Source organism: Anoplophora glabripennis, unplaced genomic scaffold, assembly GCF_000390285.2.
Source record: "Anoplophora glabripennis isolate ALB-LARVAE unplaced genomic scaffold, Agla_2.0 scaffold2, whole genome shotgun sequence".
Lineage (NCBI taxonomy): Eukaryota > Metazoa > Arthropoda > Insecta > Coleoptera > Cerambycidae > Anoplophora > Anoplophora glabripennis.
In genome coordinates this window covers 3,088,372-3,109,820 of record NW_019416325.1, presented here as the reverse complement: position 1 = coordinate 3,109,820, position 21,449 = coordinate 3,088,372, and the positions used below count along the sequence as shown (strand labels likewise).

General features: G+C 31.9%; 1 protein-coding gene across 4 annotated transcripts in view; it reads right to left on the bottom strand.

The window, feature by feature from the left end:
- Positions 1 to 3,892: 3,892 nt before the first annotated feature.
- The window catches only part of LOC108916968 (SLIT-ROBO Rho GTPase-activating protein 1-like), a 41,543-nt gene continuing 23,986 nt past the window's right edge, over positions 3,893 to 21,449 (bottom strand). For 2 of the 4 annotated variants that reach the window (XM_018723344.1, XM_018723345.1), the window contains exons 2-13: positions 14,565 to 14,748; positions 14,338 to 14,503; positions 12,283 to 12,504; positions 12,096 to 12,224; positions 11,057 to 11,278; positions 10,725 to 11,000; positions 10,221 to 10,491; positions 8,725 to 8,937; positions 8,346 to 8,670; positions 8,041 to 8,292; positions 7,757 to 7,988; positions 3,893 to 6,073 (exon numbers count right to left, since the gene is read on the bottom strand). In XM_018723344.1, coding sequence (XP_018578860.1) covers positions 5,300 to 6,073; positions 7,757 to 7,988; positions 8,041 to 8,292; positions 8,346 to 8,670; positions 8,725 to 8,937; positions 10,221 to 10,491; positions 10,725 to 11,000; positions 11,057 to 11,278; positions 12,096 to 12,224; positions 12,283 to 12,504; positions 14,338 to 14,503; positions 14,565 to 14,748 — 3,266 coding nt within the window. In that variant the 3' untranslated portion in view covers positions 3,893 to 5,299. The remainder of the gene's footprint in view (positions 6,074 to 7,756; positions 7,989 to 8,040; positions 8,293 to 8,345; positions 8,671 to 8,724; positions 8,938 to 10,220; positions 10,492 to 10,724; positions 11,001 to 11,056; positions 11,279 to 12,095; positions 12,225 to 12,282; positions 12,505 to 14,337; positions 14,504 to 14,564; positions 14,749 to 21,449) is intronic. The other 2 variants (XM_018723346.1, XM_018723347.1) reach the window with 2 other exon arrangements.

The window sequence follows — 21,449 nt, the reverse complement described above, 5'->3', positions numbered from 1 at the left end:
ACAATTACATGGTACTTATTTCCAATCATTTGTTTTTTATTAAGTAGTAATTGACAGGCATTGCTCGAGTGATACATTTTTAAATCTTTTTAGATGTGACGACCCCTTCCTTAGGCACCGAAGTGTCGAACTCCAGTTATAACTTTTTGAGGCATTGGGAAAACTCCAAAATGTATTACTAAACATTAATCACATGCAGAAATTCGATCTTTTTAGTCTTCTTTATAGAAAATTTCCAGCCTCTTCTACAAATTTTTCTTTAGCTATTTGTCGAATGTCGAATGAATAGCGCGTCAATATGCTCATTTTGAACCGTCGTAGAATCGTTCACGTCGGAGCTCAATAAAACAGCCCACGGGCGATACAGTGTTATAGAACTTGAAAATCTCGTACTCGATAAATGCAGGACGAATCAATTAAGGATGTTACCATGGAAATCTCGAAAAAAGTGAGATGTACCTATAAATTGATCACCTTCACAAAGGAGATATATAAATCTATCTAAAAATGTGGAAATTGAATACGGTGTCAAGCAAAAGAGCTCTAGACAATGTTTAGAAACATTCGATATTAATTTATGTAATACCTAAAAACTTTTAACATAGTTATTCGAAAAAGAAAAGAAAGTCTGAACTTGTGAAAATTACGAGAAAACGTCTTTGATATTAGCGTCCTGTATTCGACAAATTTGAAGGTTTGTGTGCAAACTTCCAATCAGAACGAATTTAGTCCAACTCTGGCTATACCCTACAATTTTACAAAATGTATAAAGTAATACGTTAAAAAAATCTTTTTTAACGTATTACTTCCCATTCATAATTCTTACAATTTGATGGTTCGTTCATTAATAAATTCGTAAACAGTACCAGTTGCCCTTGAAACTAATTTCTGGGCCTTCGTCTTCTTTGTTCTTCTATGCTTTTTCTTTTTCTTGCAACAGCTGTGGCTGCTGTATCTGTTAGTTCGTAACATCATAGTATAGTGAGAGGAGTAGCAAATTGGCAAGATGCGTATTCTTCTTACGACAATGGACAATAGATTGCATAAAGCATATGGAGTATAGAAGACATTAATCCACTTTGCTTCAGCAATACACGATCAGGAGATAATGTATTCCGGTATTTTAAATTTGACCCCTCTTGGATTCTGCGTTAACGGCGCCCATGGCGTAGCCGGCTTTATGTTCGTTTTCACACATACTGAATCGGCGAAGCAAATGAATGGAGTTTTTTAAGGACTGTTGCTATTTGCGGGTACAGAATAGCTTCATTGTCATATAAGCCGCAGACATAGCGACAATTTACCTTTTGATCAGAGCCCAGTTTGCTCCAGCTCATTAGCAGTTCATGTGAAAAGAAATGTTACCATCAATAGGTGACTTTCAACGTCTGTCTGAAATGGGGACAAGTAATTCCAATCGATACGATTAGATTTTGAGCATTGTGGTCCTAAAGGGTGGGTGAAGGTGAAAGGCCTTCTTAAGGCTAATAATATCCCCTCAAGCTTTCGTTCCATTATTATGACTATTAATTTTAATTTTTTTTCTCTGAGGACTCATTCTGTCATATAAGTAATTTAAAAAATAAGTAAATATAAAACAGACTTGTAACTTATTAGTATTAGCCCAGATTATCAATTGTTTTAACTTAATTTATTAAACATTATTAGAGTTTCAAATTATCGAATGAATGGTAAAAAAGTGACTGGCCGAAAACTAGATCATTCAAATATTATTTTCTACTATACAAATAGGAATTCGAAAATGGTCGACAAATGCTTGTTTGGTGTTTTACTTTCTAAATAGTGCTACGTTACTTTTTGTATCAAAAATCATTGTCGTCGCAAAATCTGTTATGCCATTGTATACAAACTGGTGTCATAAATAATTATAGGTATGTATATTCTTTTAATTTATAGTATATAATATTTATCTTGTAGTGGTAGTAGCCGAGAACTACCAAAAGCCGAAAAGAGGCGAAACCACCCTCTTATCTTTAGCTTCTGAAATCGATTGTCATAACTCCGCAGTTTTTAAAATAACCGAGATCGAGAACTCAAAAGCACTCACTCGGTATGATACAACTCAAACAATTGATTTAAATTAAAAGTCTACAATGAAAAATTAAACTAAAATAATCACAACTGACAATTTTTAAGTTATGTTTGAAGACATGTATTTATATATATATGATTTGAAATTTGATTTTATATGCAGTGGTATCCTTTCTTCTATTTGATATGGTGGCGCCATCTAGTAGACAAGTATTTGTTTACCTTTAAAGTATAACAGAATTCTTTCGGTGCATCTAGGGGGCGCAATTGTTCCACTGTTATTTTAGAAATTTGTTTTGTTTAAATTTAAAAATTGGTTGTTTGCAAAGTAAATATATATGTATTGATTTTTTTTAAATATTTCATTAAATTAAATGTGCAGCAGTGCAGTGCAGTGATGTAATAACATTGAGTTACAGAGATAACGTGGAGCAATGTTTCAGGTAGGAAATTATTCTTAACCTTCTTTTTGTTAAATATCTACTCGGTTGAAAATTGATGCACTTTTATGTTTTAGCTTAAAATCACAAGTAGTTTCAAGTTTTATTTAAATATTATCAAATTGTTACAAATTAGTTTTGCTTTAGGTTAGAATTCTTCCGTACTGACACTACTGCCAGAAAATTGACCATAGTTGGCAGAGTTGTATTAAATTGTATATTTAAGTTACAATATTATAATTCAACATATATTAATATGATCTGCAATGTTTCTAAATTATAAAATTCGGTGGTTTCCAAATCATAGAAATTTGTTTTACTGAAGTAGTTTATCATACTTCTTCAATTGATAGTTAAATACTTGCCTGCTTTCAAGCCCGTCATCTAAATTTAAAACCTTTTGGAGATAAGCTTAATGTCCCATAGTCAAAATCGTTATATTGTTTTTAAAGTAATTCAAATTTTTTTATCGTCGTTCATCGTTATTTAAAAGAACTCTAAGTTATCTTCACATAGCCACTACCAGAAATTAAAATATTGTTTATAGTGCATTCTTTTTTTATTTTCCATTTCCAATGCCATCATCAAGTAAACTCCAGTAAGATGACAATGGTTAAAAAACATTTATATATATGTATTTAGAACTTCTATTTTTGAATCATTTTCAAAGTATTGGCAAACTTTCTGGCATTTTCAACTTTTTGATAGTTACATCTGTTAAACCAACAAACTATGTAGTGATTTGTTTTTAAATTTGAGCTGATAAAACTAGGCATGTGTAACTAGGATGTATGAAATTTTAATTAAAACTAAACCTAAATCTTTTTAGGCAAATACAGTATCTAACAATTCGTAATAAAAATAAAGTATATAACACCCTTCTGTTGTAGAAAATTGTGGTTGGTGCTACCTGCCATTCAGTAATTGAAATTAAACAAGGTATTTTTTTAATGAATAATTAGGGATTTGCAAAAATTCCTTACGTTACTTATTTGCCGTTTTTGTATTATGCAAAACACAAGCATCAAAGTCAATTTTTTCATTGTTTGTTTCTCTTTTCCAAAAATATTTTTCGAAAAGATTTATAGTGCTAGAGAGTACAGCAACTTATAGGTCATAACCATTACTCAAATAATCGGCGATCCCATTATTTTAGGGATTTTTCGTTACCAGTACCAGCCCTGCAATGTTGGTTGCCTAAGTTCGGAGGTAACTTGGATTGTAAACATTTATGAAGGCTCTCTGTTAAACATGTAAGAAAATATTTATTATAAATGAAACTTACCTTGCGTTAAGACTGTCGTAAGTATAACATCAGAACACAAAACGTGAAACGAGTAGGTAAAAAAATAAGTTCAAAATGTTAATTATTAATCAAATTATAATTTATCACTGACAAAGTTTACAATTGCAATATCAGAAATAATCACATATTTTGAAACAGAATATAAATATGTTCATAACAAATCATTAGTTTTTAAAATCAGAATTTGAATATTACGTTACACCATTACAAAAGCAATTTCGGATCGTTACATTTTGTGCCGAAACCTGTACAGGGACTTTTAATAGGACAACCAGATACAAATTTCTGTTCGAGATATATCAGATTTTATTTCAAGTTAAATATTCTTCGTTTCATACTCTCCAATATTTGAACTGGAGCTAAGAATTTAGTCTGCCTCTTAACTCAGTAACTAACTACCTTTTGTTTTACAGGTTCAATTTAACGTATGCATATAAAAATCTGATATACCTGATATTATATTTGGAGAGGCTACGGTTAACACTGTAAGATAAAGAATTTTTTGATTATGACTATAAACAATAAACACCAGGTATATATTTTGCAGAAATGTATGTATATAAGCATTCCTAAACTATTCATGTCGACTTTAAATGTGATGTATCTGTGTAAATGGATTCGTATAGTTATATTGTCGTGTATTATATACATTACACGGTTTCAATAACATCAGACATTATAAAAATATATAGTAATAATTATAGTAAATTCTAGAACTAGACAGTATAAATTAATGTTAATCTTAAAAACAATTTAAACTAAACAAAATCTCAGATTAGGCCAATGAACAATACAACTTGGAAAATATCAACCTGCCAACTTTCAATAAATTAAATATCGTAGTTACACATTTTAGTTAAGCCAAATTGCTCAACAGAAAAAAAAATTAGAGAGCTACACGTAAGTCGTTGAATACATTGCCCCACCAAATACAATGTCACAAATACTCAAAAATAATACATTACGCTTTCACCAAGCAGATTTTGACCTTGAATATGGTTAATGTCAATGGAATTTTGATAAACCGACAGAATATATTTACTCACTTAGTGTGACATTGTGCTTATTGGGTTTTAAATCAGTCTATTATTCTATTAAACTCTCATACAAGGATATTTATTTAAAATCTTCACGGTAGGTATACTAATGGCTTCACGAGACTTGAAATAAAAACGTTCAAGTTCACTTTCTCAAGTAAAAAGATAAAACAGATGTGATTTTAAAATACCCAAAACGTTTTGCATTGCTACAGTGATGCAACAGTTTTAATTAAAAGGAAAACTCGTCAAATTCTCACCTTCCAGTTAATATCGTTTCATCGTAGCATGTAAAACATTGTAAGGGCATAAATAATATTCTCTATGATCACATCCTAGATTTGTTTTAAGAATTCTACTCTAAACCAGTCAGTTAGTAAAATAAGACGTAAATATTCTTACATTATTTGAAATATATAAAAAAATAACGTAAAATAGTGAGGTAAATCTCTCTATGAGCAGATTTATGTTGGAAGATCAGGAGGGTCCTTACACATCATCTCTATAGAGACAGATCTTAGTGGTACAGAGAAGACAGGTTTTTTGAGCACCATAGGTTTCGTTTTGGGTTGAGGTTTAAATGTTGTGGTCGTACTTGTATTGCTTCCCAACGTTGCATACTTCCGATCGAGCATAGGACTGGTTATGGTAACGTATTCTGAATTTTCCATTTGGATTTTCTTATTCTTTTTCAAAGTGCATTGGTTCTGTTTGGCAAATGTTTCTGCTGCAGTCTGCATGTCTGGGCTATCAGCGCCAGTTTTATTCTCTACCAATTTTGTAGGACTAGCATCATCTTCCGGAGAACTATCCGAATAGGTACTACTTAAAACAGACATAGACTTTGCGAGTTCTTTTGGACTTGAATTCCCAACGACGGGTAAATCCATAACTAGATCTGGAGTATGATTTTGCCTCTGTATATATGGTTCTGAAAATCTGTGCGTTTTTAGTAAAGGAGAAGCTGGTGTAGATTCTAGATTAGCTCTTCTCTGCCAAAGCTCCCGATTTTGTGTGAAATCAACATTAGACTCGTCTATTTGTTTACAAGGTTGTTCGGTTTCTTCGACTTTCGTACTTCCAACTTCACTAGATGAAGGATTAGTTCTCTGCTCCACAGAGTTTTTATTGGTGATTGAAGACTGATCTATTAATTTTGATTTATCCTGTTCTGTCATAGGTTGAAGAGATATTGCTGCGTTACTGTTAGTTGATTCTGGTTTTGCTATGGTTTCGTTCTGAAACAAAGATATTGTTAATGTTAACTATGATTCATCAAATGTTAAACCAAACAACAATTACTATTCCAGTGGCAGTTTCAAGGTTGAAATTTTATCTTCTTTAATTTCTTCTATCACCTTAGAATTAAAAAAAGTAACGTTTCCTTGAAAATTACCTGAAATTTCACTGGAACTTTATACGTTTTTACTTATGGGGAGGAAGAGAAATATGTGAATCTTTTAATCGCTGATGAATGATATGGTTCATGCAAGGTTAGGTTGTTATTAGTACAACATAGACATATGTGATTTTATAATTTATTTGAAAGTTGTAATTTTAGGAGTTATGGATATCAAGTTTAGTCCTAGAGATTGGCAGTGACTATGGATGTAGATAATACACATATCTGGCGCTTACTGTGGGGCAGATACTGTAACGGATATATAAGTATAGAGAAATGTTATCCCTTAAAGATGCAAAACGTGCAAAACAACATTAAACAACCATGCAGATATGCTCACCTTTTCAGTTTGCTGTCTCAGTTTGCAGACTAGTAATTGTCTATGAAATCAAAAAAAATATGAAAAATAAAATATTCCTACAATACTCTACACATTAAGCGACAACGCTAAGCTACATTGAGTTAAGAAAACCCATTTTTAGATATATTTAGTATTTAGTCACTTTGATTTCAGAATAAAACATTGAAAATAATGATAATATTTGATATGTCCAAATATGTATGTATATTATATATTATTCTGAACACCATGTGACTTTCTGTGTTAAATCATCAATAAATCTATTTAATGCCAAATATCTGTTAATAAAAAGAAATTTAATGGGTTTACCTGTTTATAGGTGCCGAAAGAATATGTACTACAAACGCTAGCTTAAACAAAATTAAACACTGTCTTGCAGGGGTTATAAACATTTTTAAAATCACTGAATTAAAATATAAACTCAAAATAATGATAATATTTATTGTAAAAATCTACAAATAAACCATGCATAGGTATTTTATGAACTAAACAGTACCCTAACAGTTAATAATACACATATATATGTGTGCTATTACAGTCTTATCTACTTTTTCACTGTTTAAACTAAAATATAAAACTACAACAGTAAATAATTTTATACAATAGTGAATAAAATTACAAAATAACATACATGGTATTATTACACACTTTTCAAGTGCGATTTTGTAACAAGTAGAAAAATAGAAAAATATAATTATGTATAAAAGATTCACATCTTTCCTTATTTTAATTTTTAACAGTCACTTGTAAAATACAAGCACATATAAATAATAAAACATGCACATGCTCATAAACTAGAATAAAAAAATACAACACAACACTCATGCATAGGTATTAAAGATTAAAGCAAAAAAAATCTCAATGTAAGTTTACAGATGTCACATTTAAAAACAAAATAATTCCATTTTAAGAAAAAAATGTTAAAAATAATTTGCCAATGCATAGCACAGCAACATCTACAACTATAACTGTCAATTTTAGGCTTTTTCAAAATCATATCGGTAAATTATATTTTGCAACCTATTCTAGGGCAAGTACGAAAATAGGCATAGTGTGTTTTTAATATCCTGAATAATTTTCTATAATTTTGAGAAGCCCACTATTTAGACACAGCCGTCACCTATACATAAACAATATTTAAACAGTTGTTTCCAATACCTCTCTAGACTGATTCAACACGATCGAAGAATTTTCAGTTGAGTTAGCTTCAGCTATATCGGAAACTTTAGTCCATGTTACTGGCATACACTGCACGAGAGGCGAGTTTGAGTTACTTGCCGACGCGGAACTTTCAGATAATATCGAGTCATTAGAACTTGACGCGCGTCTCCTAACCGACTCCTCTGAAGAACTGGACTTTAATAGACCCATTTTATCTCTATCGTCATCTCTAAAATGGAATAATTGGCAAAAATTGAAGAAATAAAGAGTATTTTACTTACTTCATTTTTAGCGAAATATATTTGTCTGGGATAAGTCCTTCTTGGCCATTCACGGCTCCTCGCCACCAATCATGGGACACTTGTGAGTATAATGTAACCGAATCACCTCTTTTCAATGACAATTCCCTATCGGATCTTGCAATGAAATCAAACTGAGCCGTAGCTTCAATATTTTCCGAGTCATCTTCTGACGGATAGACTTCTGAATCCATGTCTTCCTGAGTTTGATCGGAAGGAGAATCGCCTACGTCCCTATTAAACCCTCGTTAACACATCTAACGTTTTCAACAAATAATTTTACTTACTGGTCCTCAGAGTTAGGCGAGATGTATTTTTCATATACGACTCCACCATCGTTAAGAAATATCTCGTCGTTAAACATAATTATATTTTTTATAAGCTCATTTACTTGGTTCTGGTATTGAACTTGGTCCTTGTCATCGGGGACTGGCACTAGCGTAGGTCCGAAACATATAGCTAAGTTGTAAGGGTCCATCATGTTTTCGTCGGAAAATTCTGATAAATGGTTTAGGAAGGCAAATAAATACCTGAGAACCACCATCACTGAACGTGGCAGGTTACCAATCAGTTCCTTCATTCTCCCTATAAATTCTCTCTTAGACTCTAATTCTGAAATTTTAAAACGTTTACCGTATCCATTATTTTAACGACATGATAACTTACGTGCTAGTTCCATGAACTGTTCAAAATAAATAATAGGGAAGAGAGGTTCACGTAATTCTCTTAGATACAGTTTTAGCACACCAGCTACACTGTTTATATCAGAGGCGTCAGTCATGTCTGCCAAAGGGTCCTCGCCTCTTTCAAACCATTCTCTAAAATTATTTATCTCTACCTGAGAACCCGATACCCTAAATATACCCTGATGGTGTAAACCTTAAACAAATAAGCCTGGTTTAAAACATTTAAGAGAAAAACAAATTGATTAATATAAAATAACTTTGAGGTTATGTAATTTCGTTGATATTACGAAAAAATGCCATAAGATAGTGTACTATTATTTTTATGAATAAGATGATGATTCTGATCCCCTAAATGTTTTGTTTACGGTATTTAGATACCCTGCAGAGATCAAATAACTTAAGCTTAGGGTTGCCAGATTTGCTATGGGAAAAAGCATGGCACCTGTCCATACCTACAAAGAGTAGGGGAGGGGTGGGGGGAAGAGGGCAACAAAATTATGTCTTAATATTTTATATTTACCAAAAACAGTGAAAACAATAACCTTAAATAATACAAACTTAATAAATCTTTAGTACAAATAAACATTTTCACAAATAAAAAACTACATATTTATGAGTATTTTTCATTTTGTTTAATTTTTTCCAACAAGTGTTCGCCCTCAGAAGAAATAAGGTATTTTTTAAACTCCTTACAGGAAAACGAAAAATTGTAGTTTTGATTTCAATTTTATTTCGCTCTTTTCGCCAAGCGTTAAATATTAGACTAAAAATTCTTTTTGAATCTGCATTGGAATGAGGCAAAGAAAACACAAAATTACGCAAAATTTCCATGTTTGGAGCACTATTGCTTTTAAAAAAATCAACCCATTTTTTGTCTACCTTTAAATCTTTCAAATTTATGTCTTCAAGTTTATGTTTAACATAATCCACGTCGGCGCAGACCGCAGTGGGCGTGTTCAGTCAAGCCGCTTATTAGAGTTGCAGTGTTGTCAATGTGCTCTGAAAATCGGAACAATTCGTGATCGAATTTAAAAAACGTGGCATTTGGGAAGCTTGGCATAGCGCGTGGCAGCAAGTGGAAAAGCAATCACGCCTAAAGCGTGACACCTGGCAACCCTAATTAAGCTATATAGGGTGTTGCAATATTCCATGAACGACATAGTACAAGTGATTCTCTGACCAGAAATACGAAAAATCGATGTAAATGTCGATTCTGACTTTGTTTTTGCCATACACAGTGATAAAATTTTATTATTTATTTTAGTTATTCTCATTTATTTTGCAAACCTTCTGATACATGGATTAATTGAAAGATTCGCTAACAGTTTTAAAGCTGTACGGAGTGTTCCAGAAATAAATGTTAAGTTAAAGAACTTAATCTTGACAAAATAATAAAACTTTCATCACCCTGTATCTGAATAAACTATTTTTCTTATTTTTTCAGGTACTATATACCAATAGTGTTTGTGTACTTACCATATAAATTGATTACTCTAATGCACGACCTCATTATCAAAGGTATCTCTTGATTAGTCGCTTCTTGGTATTCCTCAATGGATCCCCCGAAAAGTTTAGGCTGCCCACTCATCTGTAATCTGCCTATTCGTTTTCTTTTGGGAGTTTTCGTAACGGGCTTTATTGAATTACAAAAATCGGGAGCTTCGGCCAATAGAGATTGCCTTAAAAATTCCTGTTTTGCATCTAGGCGGGCTATTCTAGTCGACCCTAATAGATACTCTCTAAACTTCTGAAATGCAATTAAGAAAATCAAATAAAATATAAATAAGTGTTAGGTGTTTGATTTGTATACACTAAAAATGATTTCAGGTGTGCCATACTGCTTTATACACCTTGAAATAATGAGAAAATATTTCGTACTTAAAAATACTTTAACATTTTGAGAACTGCAGAATATCAAATAATGATTTGGTGAAATGTTAATATTTTGGTGATGTAAATTCATTGTTGCTGAGTACTTACTGTTAAATAAAATTCTTCAGTCTCTTGTCTATCAGCTCTGAGCTTAACAGAAACAGTCTCAGGAGGTTTACTAGCAGGCACCGCATTCTCACCAAAGTAACCACTACAATCATAGTCTTTAGCACTCAACATTTCTAATAAAGTACTCTCGGCAGTTTCTAGAGTTTTCCACACTTCTTCAGATTCCGCCCTCAAAGAAGTAACCCTTTGTTGCAGCTGGGTAAGTCTGCTTTCCATCTCTCTATGGAGCAGGTTCTGAATCTCTGGTTCAGGAGGCTAAAAAAACGAAACAGCTGATTGTCTGCGACTAGTTATATAGTTCCATTATTCACCTCATCGGATTTTTGTCCTTGGAATTCCAGTTTCTTAGGAATCATAAATGCACTGTGATTATACTCCAAAAATCTTTGCTTGTCCAACCTAGAATCCAAAGAGTGTATGCAGGCCGATAGGGTGTCTAGGCCGTTTTGCACTGACTTCTGCCTTCCTTCTTCCGCAGTCACATGCATCATTAGTGCCCTTGATATACAGTTATGAAAACCAAAGTCCATGCACTACAGAGATAAAACGTGATACAAGGTGTTTTGAGAATGAAGCTGTGAGAAATTTCCGCGGTCAAAATGGGACGATTGTTCAAACACGCCTTAATTACATGTTGCTCCTTTTTAGTCTACAGGGTTCAAAGTTTACAAAATTTGTTACAATTTTGACAACATTACAAAATAATAACATTTTAACTCAAATTTAAACGAAAATACAATTTTCTGTAACAAAATTTAATTTTTTTCGTCTTAATTACCGAAATTTTTAGCATGATTTATGAAACTGTTTTCAATTTCCTTTTAAATTGACACGCCAAAGGTGTAGGTATAGGGGATAAGGTATATTTTTCTCAATTGCTATTTTGACTTCGGTGGAAACACCCCGTATATTAAAATACAGGGTGTAACATTACAATGTGTCAAAAATGAAGGTGCGTTTGTCGCGTCCGAAAATAAGCATTTGTATTTTCATATATTTATCTCAGAAGCCTCCATTTTTCGAAGTGACGAAATTTTCAAAAAAAATATTGAAAAAAGATCGACTTTTTTGGATAAATTTTTCTGTCTTAGTTTAAATTAAATTTACAATTATACAGTGTTATACAAATTTATATTTTTCCAGTGGCGTGCCATAATTTTTGAGCAATAATAAATTTTTTCGCAGGTAGCAAAATACCCAAATAAAGAAAAAAAAGCAAAATCATGCCACAAATGAATAACTTCAGACAACATATCCAGCAATAATTTCAATGCAATATCTTCAATTCTTCAGAAGATATTTAGAGGTACATTGTCCATTTTTGACCTTGATTTACATCAGAGAACTTACGTCTATGAGATCAGAGAGATCGTCCACAAAATACTTGTGTATGGTTGTATTGGAAGCTTCTAGGCACAAAATATATTCGTTCCTAGCTTTTAGAGCTTTTAGTTTGGCATCTGTGTACTTGTTTTTGCGCTAAAAAATTGTTCGGTAAATACCTGCATCATCTGCGAATCGAATAACTTTGTCTTACCTTCATCACTTCCTTTTCCATGAGTTTGTACTTCTTCGAGCGGTCCAATTTGTCCTGCGATAATGACTGTTCCAGTTTATTTCTTTGTATTTCCGCCGATCTCAATTTCGCCTCGGCCTGCCTTAGTTCTGCTTGGTAGCTGTGATATGTTTTCATAGTCGTGTGCAATTCGTGTAAAACCCGCAAGATCTCTTCGTGCGTCTCATACCCTATTTCGCGGCACTAGAACAATAAAGACATTTTTTTTATAATAACCCCGTCTAATACAACTGCCGTGAATATATTTATTTAAACGTGAGCAACAGAAAGAGTGTTCGCGCGTGACGAAAATAAAGAATTAATTAATTCTGGAACGTCAACGTAAAACGAGTTAATTTATTTTAATATTTTTAAGTCTGAGCGGAAACGTTTCAGCGGAAATATGAAAATGAACGTAGTTATACTAATAATAATAAATAGCTATTAAAAAAGTGTCGTTTGAATTCTGCTACAAGCTACAACCCTGGCAGGTGTGCATAAATTAAATCTGACGGATTTTATGCGATATCGATATTTGATAGCCTCTTTTGGAATGGAACATCTGCCCAAGTTAACGCATCCGTGATTAAAAATATACAGGGTGTTTCCATGACAGACAAAAACTCGACCTAGGACTATGAAACAATTAGGAATCAAGACAATAGAACTTTTTAGTAGTGACGTCACATACGCCAAATAATAGGCAACCCCATAGTGCACATTGTCATGAAGAATTTCTCAATATTTTTAAGTTTTTAAAAATATGCAAATAAATGGGTGAATTTTCGAAAAATTAATATCTGCGTAAATATTTTTAACTGAAATTTGACACTCACTTTCACTTACATCACGAATTATATCTAGAGTTAAAATATACTTATGTACACATTTACGATTCACCCTGTATATTCACAAAGTTAATATACCATTACAAATAATCTGTTTTTTATTATTACTTTTTTAATATGTGAAGCCTCGTGCGAAATATGATTATTTACCCTTAATTATACTTTTACTTTTTTAAATATTTTCCAAAAACTGAAAAAAGTATTTTTATGTAGTGTCCGACACTTAAAACTTCCCAAGTCCGTGTCTCCTATCACTTTTAAGGCATTGCAACATGTAAGTATTTATTTGTAGAGATTTTCAAGGCCTTCTGCACAAAATGTTTAATTTAGAAAGACAGGTGATTATAACAAATTGGTGGTAATGGTCGTTAAAAACGTACTTTTCATAAAGTAGCAAAATAGGAACAAAACAAAACAAATTCTTATGGGGTTTATACTACACCGAACTCGATGTTTTTCCCTAACTTTTGTAGATTTTATTCTGATATAAATTACGATTTTGTTAAATGTTTGATATTTGTTTATTTTCCGATAACTGAAGACAGTTTCGGAAATAAAATGTCAAAAAATAAGTAAATTCGTAGCTATTGATATTTCATATTTTATAAAATGAAAGATTCTGTAAATAAAATTGTATTACCCCAATTTTAATAGTCATAATAATGCTGAGAGACATTTACAAACAATAACCACAACCAATTCATAAAATGCAACAGTGGAAAGAGAAGTAACAAATTGCAAATTAAATTGCGGATATTTTAAAAGTGGATATAAAAAAAATCAGATTAACTTGCAAGTCGTTATTTATAAATGTAAGTCCGGGTTGTATTCTAAAACCGAATTTTTAATAGTTTTTTAAAACTAAGCAAACGTGCTGACTCACGCTCCTTCAACATTTGTGGTAGTTGACCATATAATCTAGGAGCAAGATATGCAGAATATCTTTGGTTTTATTAGATTCTGTTTACATTGTTTTTTTTTGTCGTTAACCTTGTTTCGTGATCTTGTACAATTGCGATAGTTCTCATTTTCTTTCGTGTTATAACCCCAGCATTTTAAAACAATAAATTTGCCCGATATCCATATCCATTACACTACTCTTTTCGAGACGTTTTTTAAGAAATATTTTAAAAAATAACTTTGGACAGGTACTAAAGCGATTAAAAATGTTAAACTGCAGGGAACTCACCCTCTTGTATATCCTTTGTACGTCTTCCATAACCTGGGACAGCCGCGACACCAAATGCGTAGAGTAGACCTCTGATAAAGCTACGTGATCCCTACTTAAATTTTTCGTTTGTGTTACCAGTTGTTGCCAACAAGCGTAACTTGAAAATAAAGGCCACTGTTCTCGTCTGAAACAATTAAAAAAAAATATACGAATCGACTTTTCCAATTTCGAAGACTCGGACTTACTTCTGTTTCTGTTCCTTATGCCTAAGTTGCAAACTCTTGGCTAGCTTATCAAGGTTCTTGGAGTAATCTAACTCTAATTCTCCTCTTCTTCTGAAAAAATCTTGGAGTTCCGTGAGGAGAGCCACTTGTGCTTCCATACGTACGTCCAGACATCTTAGCTGTTCGTTCAACTGCAGGCGAATATCTGAAAAAAAAAGAACAAAAATTAATATATTATAGTGTAGGCACTTAGCTTGGATGCATCTCCATAAGCATGCAAATTGACATAAAGCAAACACAACGTCATTTATGCGAAAAAAGAGTGCGCATATGACGAGGGCACAAAACAAGCACGACTGTGATTTACACTGGGGTACTTCAGATCAACATTTAAGAATAATTATTTATGCCACAAGTGTGTAAACAACTTTTTTCGAGAGTGGTAGGTGACGATGTCCCGTGAGTGAAAAAATATACTTTTTACACGAGTTGCGTACAATGTTCTTTCTCAATATGTTACAAATTTAATTATAAACAATTCATTCCACACACTAGGTCCTAAAATGAAATAAAAGGTATGATAATTATTTCCCCTCATGTATCAGCAACCAGCTTGATGAAGAGAAGTGATCTAATACGTATTAATGTGAAAAGATTAGTTAGCAAGCGTAAAGTAAAATAATAGCTGTTTATGAAGGATCTACGTAAAGTAACACTTTTTCACAAATGCAACAGTAACATAAGTAGGCCAGGAAATATAGAGTTGGACGCGACTTTTTGTTTCGGCAAGTTGAACTTATCACTATAGATGCTAAATATTATGTTTCCACAGTCATAAAAATGGGGGGAAGATTGTTTACAGGCTGGGTAATTGTATAAGTTTTACGTAAATTCACGTTTTTCGCTTATAACTTTTTTCCGTTCATTTCCACGAGAAAACAGTAGAGTACTTTTTTCTCGTCTTCAAAAGACCTACAAAATTAGCCCTCGAGAAAAACATTGATTAGATAAAAAGTTATAAACAGAAGAAGTTTGTTTATGACTTTTGAATTAAACATTTATAAACTGCGTTATTATTACCAGAACGTTTTGGCATCGCACCCTTTCATTCCTTATCACTGTCTAATAACCCACACGAAATCTGGAATCGGTAAGTTGAATAGTTTACAAGTTATGGCCTTATAAACAAATTAACCAATTATTAGTCTGGACGATACCGAGCATCTTCCACAATCGCACTGATTTTTTTCATAATACATTGAAATCTATCATTTTTCTTTTTTAAATTTCAAATTTGCAACCCGGAAAGTTTTTTATTTTTTAGCCTTAGTTGCAAAATGAAATATACGACGCACACGCATGATATAGTTATATATTATTACATATTCGGAAAGCTTATGAAAAGAGCTTTAAGTTAAAAAAAAATCGTCAAGATTCATTGAAAAACAACGGAGTTACAGACTGTCAAATATATTATTTTGAAGCAAATTTCGCTTTTTTAACGGCAGGACTATGAATATTATCGTCATTTTCTTCGGACTCGCTGTCGTTCGTTTCCCCCACCCTTCCGCCGCGCCACGGCTCGCCGAAAAATTAAGCGACCCACTGACTTTTGACAATATTTCTTATGCACTTAACATACTTCCACAAATAAAATATTTTTATCTGGGAAAGTACTAGGGTTGCTGTTTATGACAGTATTTTTTTTTGCCGCTACTAACCTAATTTGTGTAACAATAGGCCGTCAACTTTGAGTCTGTAACTCCGTTGTTTTTCAACGAATCTTGACGATTTTTTTTTAACTTAAAGCTCTTTTCATAAGCTTTCCGAATTTGTAATAATATATAACTATATCACGCGCGTGCGTCGTATATTTCATTTTGCAACTAAGGCTAAAAAATAAAACTTTCCAGCTCATTTTCCTGGCCTAAAGTGGACAAAAGATATTTCTCACATGTAGCTACTTGCATTGCGTCTTTGACAAAAAAAATATAAAATATTAGTTGTCTGAAAACTGTTTTAGTCTTAATTTTTTTACCTAATCTCCTGAATCTTCTCTCTAGCTATGGAAGTTAAACAGACAAATTTAAACTATCATACCTAGCTAAAAAATAAAGTTCATTCCCAGTTTTGATTCTGAGAAAAGGTCGGATTTTCAAATGGTTATGTATATTCAGTTTTTTTTTTTGGTCTGTTTTTTCCTTTTCTTTTTAGGACAAGGGTGTCATTTTTTTTCACAGCTGGCAAAATATCCAATAAGCAGAGATAATAAATAAGTAACTTCAAACAATAAACAAGCATTCAGTACATAAAAAATCAAAAAAGGGGAAGCTAGTAGGGAAGTTTCTGTTTTCCGTTTTTGCTTAATCATGTGTATATTCTTATACGCAGTAAATACTGCTCGCCTTGTTTAAAACTCAATGACATTTGTGAAATATTAAGGCGGCGCTATCCTTATAATTCGTTTTGTTAAAAAAAGACTAAATCTTTACTCCTCTTGTCTTCTTTTTTCAAGAAGCGCCAAACGCGTATCAGTTACCAGCACATGTGAAACAAATTTACCGAGAATTCATAAAGATCGCTTTCTGTCTTACAGAAGTCACAGTCACAGAGGCACCACTTAAACATGCCTTACTTCCCGTCGGAGGGTCTCAAATTTCACCATATTTAGGGCCTCGAGTCTGGGAAAGTTCCTAGATTTTCGATAAATATAATAGCCTTTTATCACTTTTTGTCATTAGTACCAGTTTAAAGATAATAAAGTAGTATGTTTGGTTTTCCGGTTACATTTCGTCAATTTCACGACGGGAAAACTTTGTTTTTTGAAAACCCACAGTTCATAGGAGAAAATATTCTTTTTTATCTTCCATTGCTCCGAAAATTTATGGTAGAATATTTTGAAGTACCCTGTATATTTGAATTTTCTTTTGCAAAAATAAATATTAAATTACCCCCGAATTAAACATAGTTAATTTAAATTCAAAACTGATGCTGTTAAATATATTTTAATTAAAAATATTATTGTGTGCCGATGATTAATACATCTTTGTATGTATTATTATATTCACACCAAATTTTCTTTCTTTTTGTTTCAGAATTTTATATTGTCTATAAAACTTTGTTAAATTGCTGTTACTGCACTTTTTACACTACTTTTTTAAATTATTAATGAATCTCGCATTTTTTCCCAAAAAATAAATACTTTGATAATTGTAGTTCTAAACTTATTGGAACTATATATTTATATTCTGAACTGGCTTTGTATATTAGAAGCTAATAATATAGACGCTGATCGATTAAAAAAAATTGAGACTAGTAGATTAAGATATTTATTACTTGAATTCGTTTGAAGACACCAAATCAAGCACATTATTAAGCCTACTTATGTCAGATTCAGCAAATGAGGACTTTTTAGTGAAAATGCATCCGACAGTATTGAATTCGAATTCTTAAGTTTAAGTAATTTTACATCGAGGCTAATTTGAGAGCGAAAGAAAATTGCAAGTACCTTAAAATTTGTAACTGAGAGGGTTTGAAATTACGAAAAAAAAAAAAAAAAATGTGGAGATGGAGATTCAATTTAGTGCGTCCCATCTTAGGCTATTATTGATTATATCCAAAAAGACAGGGTTAAAAGGAACTATGACATTCAAGCAATTTTATTGCATGAATCGTTCAAAGGGTCATTTTAGACGAAAAAAACGCGGAGTGCTATTAAATTAGAGGGTGGAAATTGGAGATAGGGGTGAAAGTGCACCCCTTTCAGTTTTTTAATTGTAGCTCGATAACGAAGCAAAATTTCGCTATAGTTCATAGGAAAAATTATTTAGAGAACTGAATTTCCCAGGAAATGGCGTATTTGAAAAATTTAAAACGAAAGTTTTATGCAAAAAATCGGTAATAAACAATTTAAAAAAGCAAAAAATAAGGTTTTTCGATTTTTTTTTTACTTTTTACAAAAATACCTTACAACCTCTTATTTTGAAGGAAATTTTATCTACTTTTTTATGAAGCAATGCCTATACCTATCTTTACTGAAAATAAGAACTAGATGCAAAAAGGTAAAAAAAAATAAAAAATCGATTTTTCTTATTTTTAAATTGTTTATTAACGATTTCTTGCATAAAATGTTCCTTTTAAATTTTTAAAATAAGCCATTTCGATGGGAAATTCTATTCTCTAAATAATTTTTCTTATGAACTATACCGAAATTTTGCTTTGTTTTCGAGCTGCTACAATTGAAAAACTGAAAGGGGTTAATTTTCACCCCTATCTCCAATTTAATAGCACTCCACGTTTTTTCATCTAAAATGACCATTTGAACGATTCATGTAATAAAATATCTTGAACGTCATAGTTCCTTTTAAAATCCTATAATCAATAGTCTATCTATAATAAGGAAGTTATGGTCAACTTCCGGACCTGAAACAGGCTATATTTTGATTGAAGAAAATTTATCGGCATCTCGTATACAAAAGTTCAGATTTTAACTTTGATTACTTCCCATATATGTATTTTTAACCAACGGATGTTTTGACGTAAGTTGTACTTAATTAAATTTTCCAAATAAAAAGCAACGGTGTGATAATGTAAACGTAAACTTAGCTATGTCACCTGCCATATAAACAAGAAAGAAATTGTAAATCGTTAATTGTAAACAGTCCACTATTAAAATGTGTAGGTAGGCTTAGGTAGTGTCAAGTGCAAGGTCGTTATCCATAGAACAATAAAAATTTCTCTACCAGTTCCTGTTAATTTCCAGCGTATTTACATTCATCGAATGATTTTTTTTAGGCATAGTGTTAATATGTCACACAACAACGTTAAGTAATCCCCTTGTTTCTCGTGTCTGGTATCAATTAAATCTCTCTTGATTTGTTGCTGAAGTCTTGTATTTTTTCCCCCTCACCATAACTATATCGAACATTTTATAGTTCAATGACCTCACCGAGGTACTTTCATTTTTATTTAGCAACTTTAGTCGGATATGTGTTTAATTGGTTGTAACTGTACTTCGATACCTGAGGGTTTTGTATTCAGTCTTTTGATCATAAAAATTCTATCTCCCATTACATACAGGGTGTTCACCGTAATTTTAGAAAATATAATCACGGACGTCCATTTCTACGACGTGGGTTTTTGTTTGTCTTTCAGTTGTTTGCGATTTATTCTCCTCTGCTTTGACCTACATTAATAGGAACTAACGCCCACCGGACTCGGTTCGAGTAATAAAAATATTTACTAGCCCAAACTAAACCATCACTTTATATTTTTATAGGAAACGGTTCCTTTTTCCGGTTTTGCTTGCCGCTGAACAAGTAGTCTGTCCACATCCGAGTATATTATTCAATGGGTCTCAGTATTTCAAAGAACATTTTTAAGTACCTATTTATAAATTTAATAAAACCTTTTACGGTTTTTTAAAATGGAATACAAGATCCTGAAGATCTTTTGAGAGAATTAAAAATAAATGATGCTGGATTTAGAGACTTTTTTACGCTCACTGATTTCGAAACTTAAATGAAAAGATGCTAACCCGAGAAAGTGTTATTTCAACTAACTTTCGAGCGAAAGAAAGTCAAGAATATGAAATACATAAATATATATTAGTAATTTTATAACAGTATAATGAGCTGATATTTTATTTATACGATGAATGTCGACAAAACGGCTATGTAATTAGTGACGATTTTTCCCCTTCTTAGTAATTTAGGCGCATGATGTTTACTTGGCTCACTGGGTACAAAAATACAAATAAATACGCCCGTGTAAAAAAACTAACAAATCAACGATTATATCTACCAGTTTCATTAAAAATCACGGTATATTTTTTCTGAAAGTACTTAGTTTATTTTCATAGATAACACAAACATAAAATGTATGTGCGTGGGTGCTGTTATTTCCAATTTACGCAAAAGGGCGAACTTCCAATAAATTTGAGTCACAAAGAGCTGCTAATTGCTTCGCGAATTCCTAACCAGGCGAATAATTTAATGAGAAAATTAATTTGTTTCTGTTTTTAATGACACCCACACATCGAAAAGTCTTTTGCAGGTAATTGAAGAGGTGTATTTTTATTTCTAAATCGCCCGCGTTGTATCGAGCTGAAATTTAACCGCTAGTCTTAAAATCCTGATTTGTGTGTGGAAATAAAATAACTGGTATTTTGTTAATATTTTAAAGAGTAATTTTTTCTTAAAAACTAAACATTTCTGTTAACGATAAATTTATTCATAACTAATTCACCTATTATCTATTAAAAACTTTACTTACAATAATAATAACACAATTAATAATAATAATAAAGAAAAGAGAGACAAAAACAAGTTTTGCAGGATCCAAAATATTTAACTTACTTGCCGGGGAAATAAAAAGTATAAACAGTGAATTTTCATTTAAGATCAAGTTAAAAAAATACTTACATAAATGTTTCTATTTCGTGATAGATTATGTTTTTCTGTGTATGTCATGTATGTGAGGAAAATTAATAGTGTCAGGTACTGTGTGTTTTGTATCAAATGACTTAAAACATGGAAGGAGAAATATTTTGTTTGATTATTCGGAAGATCGGTAAAATAAATAGAGATAATCCATTTTGCACGAAACGGTAAGAAATATAAAAAATTGGCATTGTTTTCCGAATTTGTTTAAAGGTAAATCACATCGCTTACAGATATTTTTTTTAACTGAAGGAATTTAAACAGCTGTTCAAATTGAATAAATGGGATATGTATATTATTTGTTGGCCGTTGTTAGCAAACTTTAAATAAACACAACATAATGTTTTGGCAGGTCCCAAGTAACTACTGTAAGCTTCAAATTGTTCATTGCTATTAATTAATTAATTTAAAAAAAATATTCTTTCAAAAAAAAAAACGTAAAGGCGCATATTAAAATGTTTTCATT